The sequence below is a fragment of the Magnusiomyces paraingens genome (assembly GCF_902498895.1).
Source record: "Magnusiomyces paraingens strain CBS 517.90 genome assembly, contig: contig4, whole genome shotgun sequence".
Lineage (NCBI taxonomy): Eukaryota > Fungi > Ascomycota > Dipodascomycetes > Dipodascales > Dipodascaceae > Magnusiomyces > Magnusiomyces paraingens.
The window spans coordinates 1,037,229-1,062,884 of record NW_022474070.1 but is presented as its reverse complement, the minus strand read 5'-3'; the positions used below and the strand labels follow the sequence as shown (position 1 = coordinate 1,062,884).

Here is a 25,656-nt window from a genome sequence, read left to right as displayed (position 1 = left end):
TGCTACACTCAATTATTGTCACCAATGAAATCTGAATTGATTCAGATTTTGAAATTATCTTTGATGTCGTTAAGAACCCCTTCAAGTACATTTTTAGTATTGTTAATGATTTCGGTCCTAAAAATTATGTTAATAAATAAATCACTGAAAATGAAAAAAAAATAGACATACTCTTTTAAAATTTGCCTTTTCAACTCATTGCTAGAACTATCAAGAGGTTTAAATAAACTCATGTTATTGGACACTAAATATTTAGTTTGCAATCTGGCCTTTTCAAGATTTTTCAATTTTCTATCGTTTAAGAGCATATCAGCTTGTAAAAGTGCCTAAAATCATTATGTTAGAATAATCTAAAAAAACAAAAAATAAATAAAAACTTACTGTCTTTACTCTTGTATCTAAGCCTCTAACACCAGAAAGACTAGATTTGATTCTCTCAAGCTCAGCATTCCAGCTCTTCTCCTGGTTACTTAGAGGAAGAGAAATAGAACTCTTAGATGAAAGCGTGCGAAGAAGAGCATTAGCACGATCTTGAAGAGAAGATTGTCTTTGAGCAAGTTTTTCAACTCTTTTCAGTGGATTTTGTTGAACCAGTGTTTCATTGCGCTCCTGAAATTTTCTGACACTTGATATTTGGCGGTGTAGCTCACATCGCTGATCAATTAATCTATTGTGAATGGCAAGACCAATTTGATGAAGTTTAGACAGCTCTTCAGAAAAATAAACTCCAAGTTCATATGAATATGTCAATGTGCTAATGTTGAATCCAATTGGATCTTTCAATGATAACCCATTTCTGGGACGAGGGATATTAAACGAAAGCTTGTCAAACGCAGAACATATGTCGAATTTTTCATCTAAATGAGTAGGCGGTTTAATCTTCTCTGTCTCTGTAGCTGAAAACAATATCTGAAGTGGCTTCAAATTGGAATCGAGTAACGTATCTACCCAAACGTGATCATTGGTTACAGTGATGCTATAGGTTTTTTCAATTTTGACATCCACCACGCCACAGACTTTAGAGAAATCAAGTTTTTGATCGGTAAGTGATACGATTTTGGAAGCGTTTCGACTATCAAACACTTCATCAAAATTTTGAGGAGTAGCATCATGAATAAACTCAGTCACAAATTTACTCCATGGAGAAATGTCGATTCTATAAGCAAGTGTGTCGTTGATGATATAGAAGTAATCTTCAGCGTTATAGGGAACAAAAACTGAAGGTGAGTAACGTAGTCTTGAAAAACTCGGATCTGACAGTTGATTTAGAGATATAAATTCAACCACATCAAGAGAGGAATCAAAAGAAACCTCGCTTACATCCCAGTTCAAATCTATTCTATAAAGCTGCAAAGCCAAAAGAATTGAACCATCACTGTAAGTAGTGCAAACTACTGTACAAGCCCCATTGTCAATGGTACCAATATCAATAGCTTCCTTATAGTAGAATTCATCAGGATAAGGACAAATTTTAAATGGTCCTTGAAGCTGTGGAGGAAAAGAAGTTTCTGGTTTTTTCAAAACATAATACTCGTCAAATGTTCCATTCAGTAAATTTTGCCGCGACTCAACAACAGCAATGGATGCTTGAGACCAAAGATTCGAAGCCCAATCAAGTTGACGTTTATAATGGCGGCGAATAATAACCTCGCTACTATCACTGTGGCGATGTTCATGCTCAGCAGCTACAGCAGAATCAAACACAGTTTCAAGTTCGTTCTGGGTAAGTACAAACGTATTAGGAATGAATGGTGAAAGTGCGTATATATCACCTTCTTTTGATAGCACATAAAGTGTAAATCTCCCATATGGTTCAGATGATGATCCTAGTGCAATTGAAACTGCTTCAAAATCATTAATCTCATTTGCTAAAGAATGGACGCCTAAAGTTGTAGTCTCTGAGGACGACAATGTCAGCTGTACCACTTGTTCAGGAACATTGTTGTTCGTTAAAAGATCATAAGAACGAACTATGTTGTCGGATGTGAGAACGATCAAATTGGCATCGTACCTGTGGATAGGGTTCCAAATAATTTTTAAAACTCTCACATCACCATCTAAACAATAAGAACCAACATCACGACATCTATGAAACAGTCAGACAAATAATTCAAAATAATCGAAAATAACATACCTGACTTTCACTTCATCAAAGGGTTGATACATAAACCCATTTGGCGGGAGATCGCATACAACAACGCGCTGAATGCCTATTATAGCAAGAAGGGTTTCACTGGAATTGATTAAAATAGAGGTTATGGGAAATTGCACAATGGGAAGATTCAAAACCTATTGAAAACATGTCAGAAAGAAAAAAAAAACTAAAAATTTAAAAGACTTACTTTGTAATTAAGAGAATCAACCAAATTCGAGCAACGAACAGTATTTTCAACTGCATAAAACACATCAGTGCCACGGACTGCTAGTTTGTTTTGCAAAACTGTAGAACCCTGTGGCGATGAACTTGACGTTCTAAAAATTTTGTGCTTTGACAAAAGTTGATCAAAATCTGGAGTCTGCATTATAAGAAAACTTTCCAGAATACCAAATTTTAAACGAATAAATAAGATGTCACACCTGAACGAATAAAAAGCAAACAAACAAACAAACAAACAAACTGTAGAATATCAATCAAGTGGCGAGCAGAATGGGGTATTTAGTATTTATGCATTTTTTTCTGGTTAGGAGGTGGCAGGCTATTTGTAATAACTTAAAAGAAAAACAAACTTTGTAATACCTATTCATATCACAGCCATATCACGTGTAGGAAAACTTTATAAATTTGTATACAAGTCCACAAAACAACAAAAAGTTCAACATAAACATACTACAAACACACTAATATTAATTAATATTCCTTTCCTTGTTTAATTCAATTCTGTTATTTTGCTATTTTCTATGTTTAAAAGTTTTCTTAGGTTTGAAAATTAATCACTATTGAGATTTTATCATTATGTCATGGTCAGGTGTTGTTAAATACACACTTTCACCTAGTGCCTATGTAATCCAAAGCTTGTTCTATACTGATAAGAATGGCGATGTGGATATTGTTATCGTTAAGGTAAATGAATCAATGAATCAATAATTAATAATATCTAACACATAAAATAGACGGAATCAATCACTTATAAAGACAAAACTATATCTATTCTTTCTCGTATTTTGCAAGCCTCAGTTATTAAAGGAAAAACCAGCCAATCAAATGATATTTTAATACTTGCTTTGTTTTCAGGTCATCTTCTTTTTGTCGATCTCACAACTTGGTCAGTCATTAAAAATATTCAGATTCATGGGCTAAATACTCTTTCGTATCCTATTGATTGTGTCGGGTGGAATATAGCAAGTGATACACTAGGAAAAGTGGTGGCTCTTGCTTCTTCTAATTCTGTTAGGTTTTATACACCACCAAAGGATCATGATTTTAGCTCGCGACTTATAAATCACCATCAAATTAATTTGGACGCGCATATGATTTTCAATATTTTGTTTTTACCTTATCAGAAAGGAACTTCTTCTCTTCATTTGATGTTTGTCGTCTTATACCTGTCAAAACTAGGCGATATAAAAATAGCATTGTACTCGTGGTGGACAGAAAACTCTATAAGTTCTATTTCTCATTATGCCACCACGCCATTACCTCCCACTCTTGAATCCTGCTATCCATTGTTTATGATTCCTATATTTTGTAATACTGGCGCCATTTTACTTATCTGCCAAAACACTGAAACCAAATCGACTACAGCTAGTGTTATCACAGTAAACGACTTAGTATCAGCAACTCTTGAACATAAAGTAATAGTTTTACCTGAAGTGCCTACGGCTTATTACCAAGAAAACGAACTCTTTCGATTTTCTCAACTGACCAAGGGCTACAGCGATAAACAAAGGATATTTTTTGCTACAGAATCCAATAAAATATACCATTTATTAATCAACACGGAATCTGGTGATATGCACATTGAGGAGTTTCTTCAGTTACCTTTTTCGATAGGATCCACTTTGCTACTGAGATTTTATGATTCTAACAATGGAATGATAGTTGATTCATTACTTGAAAAAACAGACTATCTTTCAATTCATACGAATGGAAATGGAACTATCGGTGGGAATTTTTTCTTTTCAAAATCAGGGGACAATCATCAATTGTTATACTATGATAGATCCCAACACTGGGGCCCAATCCATGATGGTCTTGAAATTAACACTGAAAACTCTTTCTCATATTCGGATTACCATCATAAAAAAAGCGAAATATTTTTGGCTTCTGGAACTACATCCAATTCATGGGAATTAAATCACATACGCCACGGAGTTAGGGCCCTTCATCGATTTACTGATTTGCAGTTAATAATGGGATCTCAAGTTTTTAGTGCCAGTGCACCCCAAAGCGAAAATGATAATTTAGATTTAACGCCATTTAATTACATACTTACTACGAGTTTTGCTGGAACTCGTATTTTTAAATCCACATTTCTGACAGAAAGTCACGATAGTACACTTGGCGATCAGTTAATTGAAGAATTTCCACAACACTTACCGATAGACTTTTTGAACGAAACTAAAGCATTTTCTTCATTTAAAAACTACTTAATACAAATAACCACAAAAAACATAATTATTACTGATCTAGGCAAATCAACAATAAAAAAAGAGTTTGAATTTATCAGTCGAGCTCATATCTTTGAAAATTACATTTTGATTTCATCAATACCTTCAGATTTCGAAAACGACCCATTATCGCAATCAAAAATAATGGAAATAATTCTTTACCAGTTCGACGTCAATTCACCATTGAACATGGACTGCTTAACTTTTGTGGCAAAAACTCAAATGGAACAAAATTTTCTTACTGATGTGACGTCTTTATGGATATTACCTTCAAGTGTTGATGATTCTTCGCAATCTATCTATGTTTTTGTTAGCATTTTAACAGATATCAAGTCTAGTTTGAAAATTTTTAATGTTGGAAGAAATAAAGAATTGGCTGAAATTCAGCACATAACAAACGGAATTAGTACACCTGTTGATATTGTTTCAGTTTCTTCGGAAGATATATGGTACAATGCAATTTTAGTTGGTCAACGGAATGGCACATACTTTTATGCAGAATGGAATGATACCGAATTTTTCATACGCTTTTCTTACACCATTGGCGACTCTGTGGGTGTCAGATTTATTAAGGATGGGGAAAAAGTTTTTGCTCTCTGTGGATTTATTTATCGACTTTCATCTTTAGATTTTGTTTCTCCTTTTCGACCAGAACTTGTTGTTTTTGACAAGAATGAATTGGATTTCCCTTCTTCTTTCTGTTTGTTTTTATCTCAGAAATCTGATGAAAACGAAGCTATAGTTTTTGCGGCAATATTCGGTGACAAATTAGCTATAGTAGAAGCTTCTGGACGCTCTGGATATTTCACAAAATCTACACCTTTAGCTGGTCCACCTCGACAATTACTTTATTTAGATCACATTGGAATAATAGCAACTATTCTCAATTTTTCTTATGAGTTAGGAGATAACGAAGAAAACGCCATTCAACAATCTTTAATACAATTTATTGATCCTAAAATTGGTTCAGTTCTAGACATAGATAAATGGAAGCCAGTTTCACAAAGTTCAAAGCCAAATACTGGTGGTAATATCTATGGAAGTCATTCGGCCATTGAAAACATTGACAAATTTTTGTGTATGATGGTTTGGACTTTTAAAAAAAATACAGACGTCTACAAATATTTGGTTATTGCTGGCGAAACCAACAAAAAGGGACAGCTTTATTTGCTAGATGTACGAAGAAAAAAATCGTCACCAAGTGTGGAGCTACACAGAAGATTTTCTAAGTCTTTTAATTCTCCAGTTTTTTCAATTGATCAGCTTGATAATAATACAATAATATGTGTGACTTCATCATCTGTTGAGCTGTTACGGCTAGAGCTTGATTGTCAATCGGAGAGTGAAAAACCAGTTTATCGATTAAGCAGACTTGATTTTACAATGAACACCCCGATGAGACATGTTTCTGTTAAAAATCAATTCGTTTATCTTTCATCTTGCAACTCAGTGCAAGTTTACAAATATAATTATGACCGCCTCTCATTACTACAAAGTGAGGATAAAATGCGAACCAGCATATTTCAGATAGTTCTAGATGACAACACTTTAATAGTTACTGATTCATCTAAGAATGTTACGATTTATGGAAGCAATTCATATAAAGAAACCGTTACAAGCACAAATCTTGAAGTTTTATCAGAAATACAATTTCCAACATTAATTGTTAAAGTGTTTCCAATTACAGCTACCAAAAACAATTACCTATTAAAACACATGGATCCAGAACAAATATCAAAAGAAACAGGAAAGATCACACAAGATTTAATTGCTTTAGGGGTTGATGGTTCGATGTATATGCTGCATTTAATCAATAGGGAAAATTATAAGTTCCTTCGCACTAAAATTGAAAAATTAAATGAAACTCCATCTGCCGAACTAGAGAGTATCTTTTTGAAAGAAGATAAAAAACAAACCCGAGTTATTGATTTAGATGAAATGTTAAGACGACACTCTAATGCAGAATGGATAAAATTTTCAGCTCGGTTTAACCCAATCAATGAATACTGGTAAATAAATATTTAATATAGATTCATAATATTACTTTACTGCATATCTTTAATCTGGTCCAATAGTCGTGTTATCCGAGGTCCCATTTTTGGTTGACCTCTTCTAGTAAATTGATTCATCATTTCCTTATGCTTCTGCCGAGCTTTTCCTTTGCGTTCACGATCCTCCGTTTTTTGGCGCATTGTTTGATCCATCTGTTCTCGTTTTTGTCGCTTACGTTCTTTAATTAGTTCAAGTTTTTCAGTATGAGACAAAGCTTTCTTTTTGTCGTTTTCGTGTTTTTCATCTCTTTTCTGAGTTTTCGGGGTATAGCGAGATTTTTGGGGGTTTTCTTCAAAAAACCCACCATCCTCATCACTTTCCTCACCACTACTAACACTACTCTCATTATTTTGTTCTTTGGTATCATCGTCTTTTTTTTCGCTCTCTTCATTATCATTGATGCTTTCCTTTAAATTAGATTTTTTTGTAACACTTTCTCCTTCTCTTTCTAGCATTTTAAAGTATTTCCTTCGCATATTTGCACGTCTGGTAAGTGATCGACGAATATCAGCAGCTAGGTTTATGTTAGTTTCCAAAATTGAAAAAAAAAAGAGAATAGGTATAATATTATATAAATACCTTTTTTTTCATGAGCATTGTTATACTGTCTAAGAGATCTCTTATTATGTGATTTTGGGCGAAGGGTCATTTTGATAATGGTATGGTTTATATTCTTCAAACTAATATGCTTGGTTTTTTTTAAAAAAATGATGGAGAATTTTTTTTTGATCTATCTAAGCTTACATATAGTAATTGTTTCACGTGACCACATAATCCGGGTAATTCCCAAATAATTATCGGCTTAGTTCTATGATCCGCCAAACCCCGCCATATCCTTGAAATTCTGATTTTTTTCAGCCAGTTTATACAAAAAATTAACCTTGCCAATCTTTCATCATCTTAAATTTCAATACCTCTTTTTTTTTTAAAAAAAAAAACATTTCTAAAGCATCGTTGTTGACATCTTTGATCAAATATTACTTGATTTGTTTTCAAAGCTAACCCATTGGACATTTATAAAATCTCACCATTTTTTATTGAAAATTGAAAATAGTGAGGTAGCCCACTGGCACAGACACAAAAACAAAAAAAATTTTAGCATCACCACCTACATTCAAGCGTGTGTTTTGCAAGCCAGTTCTGACTTTTTAAAACCGCTAAGTGTTTTTCCAAAGCTTTATGGATTAGGAGGAAGAAATTGTTTTAATTTGGGGTTCTGTATAAAGTCATTTTTTAATTATTCTTAAGACATTAACTTGTATGTTTCTTTCTACCACATTTTTTTCATTCCTTTTTTTCTGGAATTTTCAAGTTTGCTAACTGCATGCTAAAGTTTTTATTCTTCATGTCGTCAAGTCGAATTGCGCATAGTACACCCCTCAATATTTCAAAGCATTCGGAAAATCTGCTATGGTGTGTGCAAAATTTGACACAAGATTTTCTTGCAGAGGCCTTAAGGGCTGAGGATTCTAAAAAATACAAAAAATTCGTTTCGTTAACATCGTCATTTCCTTTTCGCATTAAAAATTGGATTAACCAATACTCTGACTCAGACTCTTTGACCAGCAGCATTGAAGCTTGGGATTCATCAGATTCTACAAATTTTCCAGTCATTGGTCAGCCATTTTTTAATCGATATTCAGTACGATATTGCACGAGCAACACATTACCATTTACATCAGCATCGTCATTGCATTATTCTCTAAGATCAGCCCCTGTACATCCGGGATTTGTCTCATACAGTACTAAAAGCAAGCAACCTTTTGAGGATTCCAAATCAATATCAATACCTTCAATACCTTTAACCCCTGAGTTATCACTTAATCAGCTCATTTCAATAATTTCAGGGAAACCTATAGACCCAAATTCCCCAGATTTATATCATCTTGTGGAGGACGTTCTGGCTGCCAAAGATGTAGAGACGGTTCGAAGATTTCAAAAAATTAGAGTGCAAGTTTATCAATATCTTATTAAAAACAAAAACCCTCAACGTTTACATATTATTGAAAAAATTTATTCATCTATAAGTCCTAAGCGCCTAACCAAAAAAGACTTAGCAGCAAAATTACAATGTATAACTGAGTTAGAGCCAGAGCGAATTTCAAAAACTCTTACCGAGTCTCTCAGACTTTTTTCTCATAAATTTGTTTTGGAACTTCTTTTTTCTACAATAAAACAATTACAGAAACTTCCTATACCGTCTGCTTTAGCACCTGCAATCACTGATAAGTCTTTGTTTTCTTTCCAACTTTTTTCTTCTATTTTATTGAAACAGTTAGGTACCTTAAAACTCTCCAACATGTTTACCTATAAGACTGAAAGAACTATCCTTACAGACATGGTGTTTTTTGAAAATCCTAGGGATTTACTTCGCATTTTAAAAACGTTATTAGACGACAAGCCTAAAACCAACTCTTTGCTGGTGACAACAATTATAGACATCTTAACCAAAACCTATCGATTCGAACTAGCAGTTGACCTCTGGAATCTAAAATGCCAGCTTGGTTTAGCCAGCTCTTTAGATTTATATTATGCAATGAAATCCTATATTAAGATGAAATTGCCAGATGAAGCACTATTAATTTATAATAGCAACCCACGTCTGCATAACGACTGGCTTTTTGATATTGTTCTTGAAGCTTACGGTAAAAAGGAGGATTGGATTGGCATGCGTCAAGTGTTTGATTCGTTATTTGGTCGTGGTGAGCTCCCGAATTTGAATCACTATCGTATCGTTATGGAAGCCATTTCAAAAATTGCTCAAACAGATGTCATTGAGTTTATGTACAACAATATGCTTTCTCGAAATCTGAATCCAACTGTTTCTATATACAATGCCATTATGTATGGTCAGTATGCATTAGGTGATTTGGATGGAGTGAAGAAAGCGTTTGGCATGTTAAACTCTTCCGGACTTTCTCCAGACACATCAAGTTATAACATTATGCTTATGACCTATCGAGATTTGAAAGACCTAGATTCTGCACTTGAGGTATTACAGATGGCTACTGCAAAAGAGCACAAAATTTCTCGTGTCATCATCACAACAATTTTATCTCTTTGCGCTGAGCGTAAGGACCCCGTCAATGGACAAATTGTTTTTAACTGGATTTTGGAGTCTGGTGGCCACCCTGATCTTACAAGTTACAATGCTCTTCTTCACTGTTACGCTGAGTCTAAATCTAAGGTCAAATTTAAGGAGCTTTACCGCAGAATGCGTAAACTGAAATTTCCTCTGAGAATCGATACTGCTACTATTCTTTTTTCTTTTTATTCAGAAACTCGTGATATTGTCAACCTGAACAATTTGGTTAAGACTATGGATCATGAGAAGATTCCACAGGATAAGATCTTTTATTCGACAGTTTTGAAACATTTATGTGATTCTAACAATATGGAACAAGCTGAGCAAGTAATTGAAACCATGTCACAGTCATCCGAAAAACCTGACGTTTATCACTATTCTATATTGATGGATGGCTACTTAAACCATAAAAATTACGCCAAGGTTTTCAGTATTTACGAAAGCTTGCCTAGTCTCGGTATTGATCCTTCTTTCCACACTTCAGCAATATTATTACAAGCCCTTCAGTTGGCTAGCAAAAAATCGCCAGAGCTTAAGGGTAAATCTAAAATTCTGCTCACTGAATATCTTGATGAAAAAGACACTGTTGATTTGACTTCTTCTTACTGGCCTCGTTACGCAGTACCTCCAGAGCTTTCGAAGGTCGTCGCTCGTTCTTATGCTGATGGTGCTAAACCCGATGAAATCATAAAGGTTATGGAAAAAATGCAAGAACAACACGGTCCTGGTAATGTTATGGAGGGTCACATTGTATTAATGAGAAAACTGTTAGAAGCATACGGTAAAGCTCGTGATTGGGATAACTTTAACCGCTACTGGACTATCTTTTTCGAGGCCCAGCGCAAGTTCTATGTTCCAAAGGAAGTTTTTGATGAGGAGAATAGGGAGAAGAAAACAATTGATGTTATTCCCTATAAGGATCGATTCAGCAATGATGAAATTTTCCGTTACAAGATATTTCAAATCACTTCATTTGGTGAGTACTCCAACGTCATTGAGTTTCTTGAAATTATGCGATCCGAAGGTTATATTTTCAGCAATAGTTTGATTAATATGACAATCCGATTGCTTGTGGAAGAAGAGGTTGCCATTGTCGATGCATACCGTCTCGTGTCAATTTATTTGATCAAACATCAACTTGCTCGCTATTCTTTGAGGCCTCTTGTTCGAAAGAAAACAATAACATTGGAAGAGTACAACCGAAAGATCGGGCAATATAATATTCAACAAGAAACTATGGGGGCCCTTATACGAAATTTCCCCCGTCTAATTGATGCCACGATTAGGGCAAGTGGCGAGCCTGATTTCGCTGAAAAAGACGCGCTTCATTTACTATTCTTGCAATTGGGTCAAACCATTCGTCTATTTTATGAAATCTCAACTCGCACTAAATTTCCTTTTCGTCAAGGCAAAAAACAAAGGCGAGACGCACTCGCGAATATGCATAATGTAAATAACTAATTTGTATATATATATATACTATGAACCGTTTTTATTTGCGGTTTTTGATAGAATAATTTAGAAATGATTATTATTGTTTTCGATTACTTACAAGTTGGTATTTAATAAGGAGAAGGGAAAACAAACTGTGGTTCGCCTTCGAGATCCAAATGACCAAAAATTAAGGCGCCAACCCAAGGCTGGATGTTATATCCAAGTTTAAGAGTGGCGTTATTATTGTTAAAGGATTTTTGGACATCATACACGCTGTAGTGACTTCTTTGTCCCTTGAGATCCAAAACAGCCTTTTCTTTGGTAGTAATAATCTTGTCCCAAAAAGTGACTGAATTGGAAATATCTGGACGGCTCTTGCCACCATTGTACTCTGCCTCAAGATAAACAAAAACTTGTTTCGTATTCCAATTAAAAAGAGGACGCAAATCAGCAGAAAGGTCGAACGTTATTTTAGCGTTTTCCTTGCCTTTTCCATTGACGGCACCAGACCTTCGGGTGAACTTAACAGAGGTTTTGGGCTCCACTTTAAGAACAGTGGGTCTAAGTGAAAATGCGCCAGCCGAATAGAGCTCAGTATATGAGATGAGTGAAATAAGAACTGAAACTACCAAGATGACTGTGGTGTATATACCGAAAGCATTTTGGAGGCGTTGGAATGATGAAAACATTGGTGGTTATGTGCCTGGTTCAATAATTTTTTAGGTGGGTTTGGCAGAAAATGACAAACAATAATAGGTTCAGGAAATTTCAAAGAGGTGGCCTTTAAATGACTTGTTTTGTTACATTGCCACTGTGCTACTTATTTAGCTACCATAAGACACAAATTTCACCATCACTTTTTTTTTTTTTTTTCTATTTTAGTTTCAAATGGGCAGACACTGACTAGCTTAAGGATTGGACAAAAATGTTAAAATCAATAGCCTTGACACCCCCCTTAAACAGCGGGATTCTGACAGGCGCCGTCTGTATTATGGTTTCTCTTACTATTGGCATTGAAGCTACACAGGTTTCGCCATTCTTAAATACAAAAGTTTTTAACGATGCATATGGTGAACAAAGTGACTTCATCATTGGACTCATCACAGGAACTTTTCCATTATTTTCTTGCTGTAATTACGAAACTGTGTGTTTGAAAGAATTGAACTAATACGCTTTTTTATTTAGTCGGAAGCTTATTGCCCTCTTTTGTTGCCGGGAAAGTGAGAAGAAAGATTACAATTATATTTTCATTACTATTTTGGATGGTTGGATGTAAACCTACATGAGATCTTGTTGATTAATTCAGATGACTAACATTTTTATCTAGCTATGATTGTGTTTATTAAGACTGATGTGTCCCTTCTTCTTGTTGGCAAATCTATTAAAGGGGTTTCTCTCGGGGTTCTTTCTTCAGTGGTTCCAGTGTACATTGGCGAAGTGTTCATTGAAGAATCTGCTGAAAAACTCATGTCGTATTTCCAGTGTTGTATTCCTGCAGGTCTTTTTATTTCGTCTCTTGTGGCATATCTGGGAACTTCTGCTCCGTTTGCATTTTTTAAAAAAGAACTGCCAAATGTAAAAATCCGAGGTAGCTGGGCAATGGCATTCACACCCATGGCATTTTCTACAGGACTTTCTGTTATGATGCGAGATTCACCAATAGACTATTTCACACAGGGCTTGTCGAGTGCCACCATGGATCTTCTTCTTTTACAAACTCGCTCTCTTTCTAAAAAGTTGTCTGAAGAGGAATATAGAGAGTACGTCAATAACCGGTACTTTCAGATTACAAAAGCATCTAATAATGAGGTTAATGAAACAACGGCTGGCAAAGGCGTTGCTGTCGTGGAGAGAAAGAAAAGTATTGGCCAACTATTTAAAAGCTGCTTCAAGTCTAGGGACGTTCTTACGGCCATAATGACACAATGCGCGGTTCAGTTGTCGGGCATCAATGCGTTCATGTACTACTTTAACGAGATTTGTGCAATGAGCGAAATGGAGCAGGAATCAATTCTTCCTCTGGCACTAGGCCTTAATGGTGTCAATGTTTTGGCCAACTGCTTGGCTAGTCTTTATGCTAGGCGAGTTTCTCGTGTCATGAATATTATATATGGATTTCTTGTTATGGGCTTGTGCCATGTGCTGTTGGTTCTTGCGCTTCAGTCTAAAAAGTCAAACATCTCTAACGAAGCTTCACGCGCCGATGTTTCTGGAATTTTAGCCATTATGTACTGCTTTTTAGCAGTGTCTACGTTTTCCCTGACCATTGCTATTCAGTCTATTCTTTACACTGTGGAATTGATACCAGCAAATCTTGCGGAAATCGGCCTACCAATTTCTATTGCATGTGGATGGTTCACTAATTTTGTCTTGACATGCATTCTTCCTACGGCCTTTAAGTTTTTATCGGCGTATGTTTTTACGTTTTTTGCGATTTTCTGTTTTTGCTTCTATGCGACGTTTTTCCATTTAAAGGACACTCTTTCACAAGAGACTCAAGGAATTAAACAAGAAGACCAAGATGAATATCTCAATTCTGGCGAAAAGGGCTTAACTCGAACAGCAACAATCAGGGCACCAAGATTTAGAGCGCCACGCCTTACAGTTGCTGAAATCTCTGAGCCTAGTTTAATGCCGAACTATCGCGCGGGCCAAAGCTCTGCCAGTACTACATACGTGCAGGGCAATGACACGCTAGAAGAGCCACACACTGCAACTTTGGAGATTCAAGATGAGGGCGAAGAAGAAGAAAAAGAAGAAATACAAAGAATATGGGGCGCTGAAGACATTGGCGTAGAAAGTATTAGTCAAAGGTACTTGCGTAAGCCGAGCCATGAGATTAATATTGCAGCAGATTCACCGCTTGCACACTTATCCAAGGCGGTTTTGCGCAAGCCGAGTGGAGGGGCACGGTCGCAACTACATTCGACAGCTGGCTCATTCAAATCGACAAGTGTACGAAGTATGATTAATAATTCATTTGGAGGGCGAGATGATGACATGTATGAATAAGTAAGTTATGTAATGAAAAAAAAAGAGGGTGGTTAGTTAATCTAGATCTGCTCAGCAGGTGTTTTTGTTGTATGGGAGGCAAAGAAAAGGAACTTGACGGCCACAGAGATTCCTCCGTGAACAAGTAGAGAAAGACCAAGTAGGATGGCACCAGGCTTTCTGTCAATGGCAACGGCGGCGGTGGAGTCTGGAATAAAGAGAGCACGGAGGTTTCTTGCAAGGAAGATTGAGGAAAATGCGCAACCAAGAAGAACAATGAACCAACGGAAAAGGTCTGTAAACTTAGGAAGAAGGCCATCTAGAGGAGCGACAGCCAAGATGGCGACGGGGATCCAAATGATGTTGGAGTAACCGTAGAGCGAAACAAACGAAGTGATAGTTGCGTTTGGCTGAGTAGTGAGCAGTCCGAGGTAGTGAGCAGCTGCCCATAGACCAATGGGCCAAAGGAATGTGTATGAGTAAAGCATGGAAGCTGCTCCGGTCAGCAGATCAAAGCGATATTCGTAGTTTGTATGTTGGACTAGCTTTGAGATGATGACGCCTGTAACAGAGGAGGCAAAGAAAAGGGCAAAGATGACAGAAGAGGTGATCCAAAAAGGCCCATAAAGGTCCGGCAATAATGGGTCTGGATTATCTTGAGTATGGAAAAGGAAGACCTGACGAGTGGTAAAGGGATTGAGGGCAAGAACGCTGCGCTGGAGGACATCTGCGGTGTCGACATTGAAGTACTGGGCATAATACTTCAGAGAAAAGATTGAATGGGAGCCGTTTTGAGCTACTGGTGCCTGAGGTTGAATGTATTGAGGTTGAGCAGTTTGCTGCTGAGGAGTTTGAGGTGGGGGTTCAACCCATAAGGGCTCAGTGTCGGGTATAACGGACATGGTGATTGAAGGTTGTTGTGAGGACTTTTGATGTAAATAGAGGTTGGTTTGAATAAGACTCTAATATGGCTATGGTGGTGGGGGATTTTTTTTGCCAGCAGCTCAGGCTTGAAGTTTGTTACAGTTACAACACTTAAGCCGCACTATGTATAGGTTTTTTTTTCTTTTGAAAAAATGAAACAGGGTCCGTAGATTTGAGACCGAAGAGTGTAAATATAAGACTGTTTTTTTTTTTTGCCAAAGTCCTTCAATGTTTTAATATATGCATTTTTACATACTACGAAACTCATCAGAAATAGTAGAATACTTCTAAAAGACAGTAAAACACAAAAGAATAGCTTTAGTTACGCGTCGATTTGATAGCTTGAAGTTTTATTTAAGATCTAAACTCATAAATATTACCTCGACTATAAACCGACCACACACACATGGCGAATTATCAAGGTAGTGCGCCTTTCATTTTCGAAGACGATGAGGAGGACCGCGTTGTTTTAGGACAACCTCTGGGTGGATCTGTAGAATACACAAAACAATCGATAGTACAACAGTATAACTCAAAAACTCAAAACTATCATCCGGAGGAAGAAGATGAAGAAGATAATTACGACGATGTGCCACCACCTGTAGGTACTCAAATGCATCCACAAAAACCACCAGTACATGGGAATGAGAAAGTGGAAAACGGCAAAGGGGGAGAACAGGAAGCTGATCAAGAAAGTAGAGAAGAAGATGAGGAAGAGGGAGAGGGAGAGGGAGAGGGAGAGGGAGAGGGAGAGGGAGAGGGAGAGGGAGAGGGGGAGAGGGAGAGGGAGAGGAAGAGGAAGAGGAAGAGGAAGAGGAGGAAGAGGAAAATGACGAATTTTTGGATGATACAAAGATGTCACCAGGAGCTTATAAGCGACAATTGCATCAACGAATTATAAGGCAGCAGCAGCACGAAGCAATGATCCAGCAGATGCAACAAGAGCAAGCAAGATCTGCAGCAATAGAAAAGGAAAGAGCGGAACAACAAATACGCGAGCAAAAGAGACTAGATAAGGAGAGGCGAGATCGGGAGAAAAAAGAGAGGGAGAAGGAACGAATAGAAAAAGAACGGAAAGAGCAAGTGCAGAAAGAAAAAGAGCGAAAGGAACAAGAAGAGAAGCGATTGGAAAAGGAGCGACAGGAACAGGAACTAATCGAAAAAGAGCGACTAGAAAAGGAAAAAGAAGAAAAGGAAAAAGAAGAAAGGGAAAAAAAAGAAAAGGAAAAACAGGAAAAAAGGCGGTTAGAAAAAGAGCGATTGGATCTAAAGCGTGAGCGTAGAATGCAAAAGCTGGAGTTGCAACTGGAAATTGCGACACAGCAATTGGCTCAGCAGCAGAGTATCAGACGAATGGACGAAATCGGAAGTCAATCTTCAAGCCCGCGCAACAGTGTATTTCTAAAAGAGGGGTCTACGACCGGGTCTCCAAAGCAAATAAGGGCTAATACATCATTCCAAGGAGCGTCTACTGCATCAGAACAACAAAATTTATCTACGGGCCAGTGGCAGGTGATGGGACCTGGACCCAATCTGAGTTTTGTGGGGGCCACACAACGTAATTATGGATTTATGGGGACCCCTCCACCATCGGCTGCGTCCGGCATAGGAGCAGGAGCAGGAGCAGGAACGGGTTCACAACAACAAAGACCACAGGAGTCAAGCACTCCTGGTCCAGCGCTGGCGCCGGGACATCCTCCACCTGAAGCATGCTTGCCTGAGCACCTGATACCTGAGCCAGGACCTGGTGGGAAGCCAATCTGGGACGATAGTATGATTGACTTTCGGAGTTTACAAAAGGGAGATGATGGGTGGTTTGATCCTTCAGTGATTTGCACTGCAACAACTCATGAGCTTGTGGAGCGGGTTCAGCCATGGAATGGTGGGATTTTACATTTCCCTCGGTTTGTGAGTGATATCAAGTATGCCATGTACAACTCATTCCCGAATTTGATTCCCACTGAGGCAGCCAAAATTCTTGTAAGCAAGATGCCTGCACCAATTCGGAGCTCATTGCTAAAACGGGAGATTCCACGAATGGGAATGAATGCAATTGTGAGTTACGTTGAGCGAGGGTACGGGGACTTTGAGCAAAAGCTGCGGGAATCTGCCCAAGCACACTTGTTAACCACACATATGGGCCGGGTACGGGTTTCCTTTGAGCAGTTTTTGCTATACCACTCGTGGTTGACACATGTTTCCGGGCTTACTGACGTGGAGCGCATGAAGTCATTGGCAGCGTGCGTGGACCCAGCTTTGGTAGAGCGGTACCCTATTCGAGCATTGAGCTACGAGGAATTCAAGACAGAGCTATGGAAAAGCTTTGAATATGACTATGTGTTTAAGCAGTACATTATACAAGGGCTTGAAATAAGCCGACAAAAGATAGAGGAGGATCAGGCGCAGGATAGAGCGTGGCAGGAGTCGCTGCCAAAGGGAACTTCTGGGATTGATCCTAAGGATAATGTCACAGATCTTGTACCATACCAAATGAAGCAGCAACAGCAGCAGCAACAACAGCAGCAACAACAGCAGCAACAACAGCAGCAACAACAGCAGCAACAACAGCAGCAACAACAGCAGCAACAACAGCAGCAACAACAGCAGCAACAACAGCAGCAACAACAGCAGCAACAACAGCAGCAACAACAGCAGCAACAACAGCAGCAACAACAGCAGCAACAACAGCAACAACAGCAGCAACAACAGCAACAACAGCAGCAACAACAGCAACAACAGCAGCAACAACAGCAACAACAGCAGCAACAACAGCAACAACAGCAGAAACACAATAATTATCAGCATTCACAGCGCTCTCCAATGTCTGAGACCATGAGCAATAGATCAGCTCCTCAAAGCAGCAGTGGGAGTCATAGTAGTCACGTCGGGCACGGCGCTTCACACCGCGGTTCGAGCAGATCGAGCAGTGTGGATAGTAGCAGCATTCCGGTGGCCCCATCATTATGGTCGCCTCAGAAGTCAGGGAACCATCAGAAAATGCCTCCGCCTGCACGACTAGCACATTTGCGGCAAAGCACTTGCATTAATGAGACAAGTCGGCCAAGCAGCAGTGCAAGTGGCACCAATGGTGGTGTTGGAGGGAGCGGCTTAGCATCTAATGGGAGCGGTATGAGCCATTCTTCTTCTGCAGCGGGTCATAAACGCAAGGCTGGCGAAACCGAAATGGCAGGATCCATTGTGCGCCACAAATTGGGTGGCAGCATTGGGGGGTCTCGACAACGGCTGTTTGGCCATATGTATCGGCAGACATACCGGGCACACCACCTACCACTTTCTCTGGGTAGTAACATTGATGACTACAAAGCAATAGCTGCGGATCTCAAGCAAGCTCGTTGGAGTGGCTAGTTAGATTGATCTGAATGGAAACCTAGTGCTGTGACCTGGTGCTGTGACCTGGTGCTGTGACCTGGTGCTGAGACCTGGTGCTGGGACCTGATGCTGTTATATCTTCACTGTCTGGCCTTGCATCCTTCACTCCCCCTGCTTCCAATACACAGAGTCCAGCGGGGTTTATGGCTGTTTGCTGTGGGGGGATCCAGACCTGTTTCAAGCTGAGTCTAAGCAATTTAGGGTTTTTGTACCCAAAAAGCAAGCGGTATATTGTATATATATAAATAGTAATAGAGTATATAGGAATAGGATGAGGCGGTTATTGTTGTATTTAAAAAAGTTTGTCTTTCCTACTTTGCTTCTTTCTTCTTGCCAAAAAGAACTCCCAATTAGTTTTATCGAGTGACTTTTAAGGAACATTGTATTATTTGGTTTTAATTCATCATATATATTCCATCGTTTTTATTCATTCCTCTAGCAATCAATCCATCAATTTATCGATCAATTGACATTTTTCAATAATGCCTCCTCTCCCTCCCAGTGAACATGCCAGCTTGATTGAATGGTTAAGCCAAATCCCAGATAACTTGCTACTCTCACAGCTGTCTATCCCAGGCACTCACAACTCGTCAGCACACCACCTGTCGCTCCCGTCGGTGCAGTGCCAGGGAACTTCTGTGACAGACCAGCTGCGCCATGGCGTGCGGTTTTTTGACTTCCGCGTTGCTAAGCCGTTTTTGACTAACTGCGGGAATGCGTTTGGATCATCACCAGACGATTTGCAGGTGGTGCACGGCTCGTTCCCTGTCCGGCTGCCATTCCCTGTGAAGCTAGAAGACGAGCTCAATGAGATTTATGCGTTTCTGCAGCAGCACCCCACCGAGACGGCGATTGTATCGATCAAAATGGAAGGCGACACGTCGGTTTGGCAGGGCGATGATTTCCCCAACCTCATCTGGAACCGGTACGTGGGTCCTTCACAGGACAGGTGGTTTTTGGAAAACCGCATCCCGCAGATGGGCGAGGCACGCGGCCGTGCAATCCTATTTCGGCGCTTTGGGCTCAAGGAAAACGCCATTCGAAACGACAGCAATTTTGGCTTTGAAGCGGCATGGTGGAAGTACAATACGCCTGAGGACGATCGCGGGCGGTTTGTTGTGCAGGACTGGAATGAAGTCAATTCACCTGAGGACATTCAAAAGAAGGTACACTACATCAATGCACAGGTTGAGCGTGCTGTTTCGTACAATGCAACTGCGGAGTCAACCCAAGGTGACACCGCCAAGTTTTACGTTAATTTTTGCTCCGGGTCCAACTTTTGGGACCCGCGTTGCTGGCCTAAGGGTGTAGCCAAAGGCGTGAACGCCAACATTGAGGCCAATTCGAACGGAATGGGCTTCATCATTATTGACTATGCGGAGACTCGTGACTGGGAGATTCCCCGCAAACTAGTGGCCCATTCGCTCCAAGTTGCTCGCAAGCATGGTTGAGTTTTTTCAAGGATTAAAAAAAAAAAAGATATTTCATTGTTTAAGTGATGGGGGGGTTTTTTTTTTAAAAAAAATTATTTAAATAACGTAGTATTAAGTATAACTGGTAAAATCGTTTATTTTAATTATTTTTTTTTGTGCAAATATATATAACGCAATGGACGTAAACCTTGAACCACCACTTTTAATATATAAACCGTCAACTAAGTATATCATTACCAGAACTACCCTACACTTATCAATAATTCCCACTGCTTTTATTTCCCAACAATGACATCAATGTCATCCGCATTTCTAGGCCATGTGCGTATTTTCCTTGCTTCCATTCTGTCCGTCCTCTTAGTACTTGGCCACACGTTTGTCTTTAACCCGGTACGTGCGGCCACGGTTGTGGCGTGGCGGATCCTGCGTCTTGTAATCTTAGAGTACCAGCAACAGCAGCTTGATCATAACGGGTCTCCTCGCGTTCGTCCCAATTCTCCCAACAGTGATACGATACGTTTACTTGAGGATCCGCAGCTTACGGACCCAGATACCGGACCTGATACAGTCACACCTAACACACCAGCTGCGCGCACGTCTCCAGTGTTGGATTCGCAAGATATACATTATGAGGAGTTGCAGCGTCACAGGGAATACGAGCAGCTGGTAGCCGCAACATCTAATACATCAGCCGCCTCGGGGGAATTACAATCAGAAAGATCGGAAATTAGGCGTAGACGCGTGCACCGACAGAGCGCAGAAGCCAATTTGCAGCGACAGGACCGAGATGCAGTGGCTGCGGCTTCGCGTGCAGTGGCCCGTGCAGCTACCATGTCTGCAGTTGCAGCCGCGTTACGCGACATTGACGACGAGAATGATGATGATGATGAAGAAGATGGTGAGGAAGTAGAAATGGATGGTAACGGTAGTGTGATTTATACAGGGCTTTTGCAGACCCCCGCTAGGCTCTTTTTTGGAAACCTCAATGGCAACAACTTTGATCAAGAGATTAACGACAGTGAAAATATATACAACAATGACCATGATGATGACGAACATGATAGTGATATGGAGAACCTAGTGGAATGGCTGCTACATGCTACTGATACGCCTGAGGATACTCCTGTTGATGGCAGTGCATTGCTACGACTGGCAGGGACTCCGCGTCACAATCAGGGATCGCCGCACTGGCGCAGTTCATGGACATCAACATCGTTGCTTGGAGAGAATGAAAGAGCTACTACTAACTCAACTACTACAGAAGCAGTTGAAGACTCTACAGAACAAGACCGCATAAGAGATCGAGAGCGGCGGAGGGCTGCTGCACGAGCACGGGCACGGGAATCTGTCTATGGGCTGGCGAGCGGGATTGCACGAGCACATGGAGGGAGTCCAGGCGGTACCGGGTCCAGAAGTTCCCCCACTAATGGCAGTGGCAGTGGCAGTGGTACTCGGGGTTTGCGTACATTTGAGACCGGATCGTCATCCTCATCACCACAACTGCGCGGCTTAGGAATAGAATCTGGGACTTCTGCCTCAAGGTTTTTCTCCCAACTTAGTTTCTCGTCTCAGCCTGTGGGCAGCAGCTCCCAGCACCAGTCAGCAGTTTATTTGCCTGGAGGCACTTCCACCACAAGGTTTTCTCAATCTCAACCACTACCACCACCTAATATTACCAACACTAACACTTCCAACACCATCACAGCAAGAAGCAACACCACAAGACTCCCACCTCTAGCAATGTCTTCTAGAAACTCCCGTCCGAACGTCATTCCGGCACTTAGAGGAGCTGCAAATACTGTTGCTGGCGCTAATGCTTTGGGAGCTGCTGCTGCCGAAGCTGCTGCCTCTGCGGCCGCTGCTTCTCGCCGTACTAACTCTACTGCAAATTCTGCCAACAATAACCGAGCCTCGACCCGCATACCGTCGGCCTCATCGTCAGCTGCAAACACAACTACATCTTCAACTCGTCAAACACCAAGATGGCTCAGAAGAGCCTCTGGAACTGATGGTGCTGGTGCTTCTTCCTCCTCGGCTCTCCCATCTTCTGGTGAAGGGTTTGCCACATTTCCTCCCAAGACATATTCAGATGCGACCTGGGCTGCATTTGCGTCGTCTTTCCCTATTTCCAAAACTGAGCTCAATGCGCTCATTATGAATTATCTGATTGTTGAGGGCTACCAGTCGGCCGCACTAAAGTTTTCGCGCGAGGCAAATGTGCCCATTGCATCTTCCACATCACTGGCCAATGGCGAGTACGATGTGTCTCGACTTGGCTCGTCTGCAGTAGCTGCAGATATTTCTTCTTCTTCCTCATCTCCACAAAGCAGTGCCGACTTTTTGCCAGCTGGTCTGGCAGACGACACTACTCCAGGTAACATGTATTTCCGGAAAGAACCCCCGATCTTTTCTCTTGACTCCGTGCATGAGCGTATGGTCATCAAATCGCTTATTCTAACGGGTTCTATTCAGCAAGCTATTGAAAAAATTAACGATGTAGACCCCGAGCTTTTAGATACAAATTCAGGACTACACTTTTCACTGCTACGACTACAGCTCATTGAACTTATTCGCGCAGCAAACAATGCACGGGCACAGCGTAAAAGCAGCAGCAGTAACAACAACAACAACAACAGTGAAGACGCATCTGCAAATAGTGATCTTGATTTGATTCAACCGGCGCTTGACTTTGCATCGTCGCATTTGGCTCGCCGCGCACCTGCTAACCCCAAGTTCTTGGAGTATCTGGAGCAGACCATGGCCCTGCTATGCTTCCCCCCTGATAAACTTGTACCTCAGTTGCAAGAGCTCATGGACCCCAAAATGCGCAAGATGGTTGCTCAGGAGGTCAATACTTTGCTTTTGGCGCGCCAGGGTATTTCTGGCGAGTCCAACATTCACTCTCTAATTAGGCTATGGGGCTGGGCTGAGCGTGAGCTTGTAGACCATGAGGGTGTTTCCATCCCTGTTCTTAACCCATCTTCTTTAATAAACTAAAATTGTATGTGTATAAATATAATATTTTTTTTTAAAAAAAAGAGAAAGAAAAAAAAAATAAAATTGGTTTTAAGCCAATAAATAATTTATTCGGTTTTGTAGGCATCATCGGCTCGCTTGAGGTATGCGTGCATCTTGTTCACAGCCTCCTTGCGCACCTGGCGCAGTGGCACAGTGCCTTCATCCACCTCGCGGTCATCTTCTTGTGATGTGTCAATACCGTCGAGCACCAGCATTTTTTGCAAAATACTCTCAGAGATGAGACGATGATCGTCCAGTCGTTGACCTTTATCTGTAGGTGTGTTACTTTCAAACTTTTCAATCAATGGCAGGATCTTTTCTTCAACGAAATTCACCACATCAGCAACCTTCTCGCGCTCAGTTTTTAACGCAACAGGCTTGGTTGGCTCGGGGAATTTCCGTGGAATTTGAGCAGTAGAACTAGTAGAATTATTGTTATTTGTTGTCCAGACGTTTCCTCCAGCTGGTTGTTTCTTTCCCTTCTTTCCCTTTTTGCTTCCGGCAGCCTTGCGCGCACGGTCATTAGCAGCAGCAGCAGCAGACATGGCCTCGGGCTTTGATACATGGACTGAAATTAAATCACCAGTCTTGACGCCATATGACTTGAGCGACTTGGTACCATTATCCAATTTTTTGCCTGAGTGTGTTAGTGTAAATTTATTAATATCCAATGGCCTGCTGTTGCCACTAGCGACTGACAGTTCTCCACTATCAATCTGCACCACACCGTCCGCATCTTTGCGCTTGTACAATTTACGCACTGCAGCAGCGGTCGATGAAGTTTCTGACGAATCGGCCATGATCTTAGGTGTGAGCAAGCGCGACACCAGAAACTGGAGCGAGCGCAACGTCACACCTGCATTGGGATCAGCCTCGCTGTCAAAATCATCCTGGCTAAACTTCAAATGGTATTGGTTAGCACCATATTGCAAAGTTACCGAGTCCGGACCATGTCCGGGCATCATTGAGTTGAAAAAGGAGCCTGCCGTGGATGAAATGTTTTCAGAACCCGAGCGGGCATGTGAACGAGTTGCAGCGGGCGAGCGGGAACGCGAAGAGGATCGGGAGGAGGACGGCGAAGTGGCCGAGGTAGTGTTGGATGAGTCGTCCAATGAGCCCACACCCAACCAAGATGAGATTCGTTGCCACATTGTTTATGCGTTTTTTTTTTTTTATTTATTTTTTTGAAATAAAAAAGGTAGTGATTGAAATGGAGTCAAGTATTAAATACTTGGGGAGGCAATGGTAGTGAAGTGAAGGTGGTTATGGGCTGAGGGAAGGTCTTTTTTTTTTGGAGTGCAAACTAAGACCAAAAGGCTGAAAATGAGGTGTTAGTATGGAGCCAATTGGTGAATATTGAATATGAAAAAACCCTAACCTGAAAACATTGCTTAGTTCTTTCATTGTTGTTGTCGGTCATTTTAATTTCGGGACGCGTACCGATTTTTAAAATTGTAATCAAAACAAGTGCCGGCAAAGATAAAATATTATGTAACAACTTTGTAATAGCATTAAGCCGCACTTCCAAAAAAAAATTTTAAATCTTTCAGACCCAACAATTCTTTTAAAAAATCACCACAAACTAAAAAACCTTTCAAATTCATCTTTTTATTTTTTTTTTTATCTTCAATAATACCACAAGATACCATGGGAAAAGCTGTCAAAGTCAAATCGAATTCAGCTGCCCGTCAGACAACTACAGCTGCAGCCACCGGCATTAAAACCGACATGGGCACGGGCGCCGGCGCCAAAAAGACTTCGGTCTTCACCATGAACACAGGCATTGGCCAGCATATTCTAAAGAACCCCCTTGTTGCGCAAGGTATTGTCGATAAGGCTGACATCAAACCTAGTGATACTGTTCTTGAAGTTGGTCCTGGTACGGGTAACCTGACGGTGCGTATTTTGGAGAAGGCGCGCAAGCTCTACGCGGTGGAAATGGATCCTCGTATGGCTTCAGAACTCACCAAGCGTGTACAAGGCCACCCGGAATGGCAAAAGAAACTGGAAATTATGCTCGGCGACGTTATTAAAACAGAACTGCCACAACACGACGTTTGCATCTCTAACACACCTTACCAAATTTCTTCTCCACTCGTCTTCAAGCTGCTCACCATGCCACGACCCCCGCGTGTCGCAATCCTCATGTTCCAGCGCGAATTTGCTCTGCGTCTTCTTGCACGGCCCGGTGACAATCTGTACTGCCGTCTTTCTGTCAATACGCAAATGTGGGCTCGCGTCACACACATTATGAAGGTGGGCCGCAATAATTTCCGCCCGCCGCCCAATGTGGAGTCGAGTGTGGTTCGTATTGAAATCAAAAACCCACGACCAGACATTAGTTTTGAAGAATGGGACGGCATGTTGCGCATCTGCTTTGTGCGTAAAAACAGAACTATTTCCGCAGGATTCAAGAGTCCAACTGTGATTGAAATTCTTGCCAAAAACTACAAAACAGTAATATCTATGAAACAGTCGGATGATGACGCTATGATGGAAGATACACCTGAAGATGAAAAGGCTCTCGAGAATCTCATCAAGGAAAAAATCGAAACAGTTCTTACTACAACTAAACTCGGTGAAAAGCGTGCAGGAAAATGCACAGAAACAGACTTTTTAAAACTGTTGCATGCCTTCCATCAAGTTGACATTCACTTTGCTTAAAAAAAATAACATATATAGAGAAAAAAATTAGTATTATTAATGGGGTTATAAGCATAA

General features: G+C 40.5%; 12 protein-coding genes across 12 annotated transcripts; 7 read left to right on the top strand and 5 right to left on the bottom strand.

Moving 5' to 3' along the window:
* Window positions 1–41: 41 nt before the first annotated feature.
* SAPINGB_P005114 (uncharacterized protein) lies at window positions 42–2,522 on the bottom strand (the record flags this gene model as incomplete). The annotated part of the gene is made up of 5 exons (XM_031999829.1): window positions 42–117; window positions 172–326; window positions 382–2,086; window positions 2,135–2,289; window positions 2,343–2,522. 5 exons carry the CDS (start codon window positions 2,520–2,522, stop codon window positions 42–44), a joined length of 2,271 nt encoding a protein of 756 aa, XP_031855720.1.
* A 431-nt stretch (window positions 2,523–2,953) lies between these two features.
* On the top strand, window positions 2,954–6,621 carry SAPINGB_P005113 (uncharacterized protein; the record flags this gene model as incomplete). The annotated part of the gene is made up of 2 exons (XM_031999828.1): window positions 2,954–3,061; window positions 3,112–6,621. 2 exons carry the CDS (start codon window positions 2,954–2,956, stop codon window positions 6,619–6,621), a joined length of 3,618 nt encoding a protein of 1,205 aa, XP_031855719.1.
* A 32-nt stretch (window positions 6,622–6,653) lies between these two features.
* Window positions 6,654–7,309, bottom strand: SAPINGB_P005112 (uncharacterized protein; the record flags this gene model as incomplete). Its single annotated transcript, XM_031999827.1, has 2 exons — window positions 6,654–7,174; window positions 7,240–7,309. The coding sequence occupies 2 exons, from the start codon at window positions 7,307–7,309 to the stop codon at window positions 6,654–6,656; spliced, it is 591 nt and encodes a 196-aa protein (XP_031855718.1).
* A 696-nt stretch (window positions 7,310–8,005) lies between these two features.
* SAPINGB_P005111 (uncharacterized protein) lies at window positions 8,006–11,206 on the top strand (the record flags this gene model as incomplete). Its single annotated transcript, XM_031999826.1, has 1 exon — window positions 8,006–11,206. One exon carries the CDS (start codon window positions 8,006–8,008, stop codon window positions 11,204–11,206), a length of 3,201 nt encoding a protein of 1,066 aa, XP_031855717.1.
* A 101-nt stretch (window positions 11,207–11,307) lies between these two features.
* Window positions 11,308–11,868, bottom strand: SAPINGB_P005110 (uncharacterized protein; the record flags this gene model as incomplete). The annotated part of the gene is made up of 1 exon (XM_031999825.1): window positions 11,308–11,868. The coding sequence occupies one exon, from the start codon at window positions 11,866–11,868 to the stop codon at window positions 11,308–11,310; it is 561 nt and encodes a 186-aa protein (XP_031855716.1).
* Window positions 11,869–12,104: 236 nt separating this feature from the next.
* On the top strand, window positions 12,105–14,191 carry SAPINGB_P005109 (uncharacterized protein; the record flags this gene model as incomplete). Its single annotated transcript, XM_031999824.1, has 2 exons — window positions 12,105–12,309; window positions 12,507–14,191. 2 exons carry the CDS (start codon window positions 12,105–12,107, stop codon window positions 14,189–14,191), a joined length of 1,890 nt encoding a protein of 629 aa, XP_031855715.1.
* Window positions 14,192–14,232: 41 nt separating this feature from the next.
* SAPINGB_P005108 (uncharacterized protein) lies at window positions 14,233–15,072 on the bottom strand (the record flags this gene model as incomplete). The annotated part of the gene is made up of 1 exon (XM_031999823.1): window positions 14,233–15,072. One exon carries the CDS (start codon window positions 15,070–15,072, stop codon window positions 14,233–14,235), a length of 840 nt encoding a protein of 279 aa, XP_031855714.1.
* Window positions 15,073–15,500: 428 nt separating this feature from the next.
* SAPINGB_P005107 (uncharacterized protein) lies at window positions 15,501–18,460 on the top strand (the record flags this gene model as incomplete). The annotated part of the gene is made up of 2 exons (XM_031999822.1): window positions 15,501–15,695; window positions 15,881–18,460. 2 exons carry the CDS (start codon window positions 15,501–15,503, stop codon window positions 18,458–18,460), a joined length of 2,775 nt encoding a protein of 924 aa, XP_031855713.1.
* Window positions 18,461–18,966: 506 nt separating this feature from the next.
* On the top strand, window positions 18,967–19,935 carry SAPINGB_P005106 (uncharacterized protein; the record flags this gene model as incomplete). Its single annotated transcript, XM_031999821.1, has 1 exon — window positions 18,967–19,935. One exon carries the CDS (start codon window positions 18,967–18,969, stop codon window positions 19,933–19,935), a length of 969 nt encoding a protein of 322 aa, XP_031855712.1.
* A 270-nt stretch (window positions 19,936–20,205) lies between these two features.
* On the top strand, window positions 20,206–22,914 carry SAPINGB_P005105 (uncharacterized protein; the record flags this gene model as incomplete). Its single annotated transcript, XM_031999820.1, has 1 exon — window positions 20,206–22,914. One exon carries the CDS (start codon window positions 20,206–20,208, stop codon window positions 22,912–22,914), a length of 2,709 nt encoding a protein of 902 aa, XP_031855711.1.
* An 86-nt stretch (window positions 22,915–23,000) lies between these two features.
* Window positions 23,001–24,086, bottom strand: SAPINGB_P005104 (uncharacterized protein; the record flags this gene model as incomplete). Its single annotated transcript, XM_031999819.1, has 1 exon — window positions 23,001–24,086. One exon carries the CDS (start codon window positions 24,084–24,086, stop codon window positions 23,001–23,003), a length of 1,086 nt encoding a protein of 361 aa, XP_031855710.1.
* Window positions 24,087–24,582: 496 nt separating this feature from the next.
* On the top strand, window positions 24,583–25,599 carry SAPINGB_P005103 (uncharacterized protein; the record flags this gene model as incomplete). The annotated part of the gene is made up of 1 exon (XM_031999818.1): window positions 24,583–25,599. The coding sequence occupies one exon, from the start codon at window positions 24,583–24,585 to the stop codon at window positions 25,597–25,599; it is 1,017 nt and encodes a 338-aa protein (XP_031855709.1).
* Window positions 25,600–25,656: the final 57 nt, after the last annotated feature.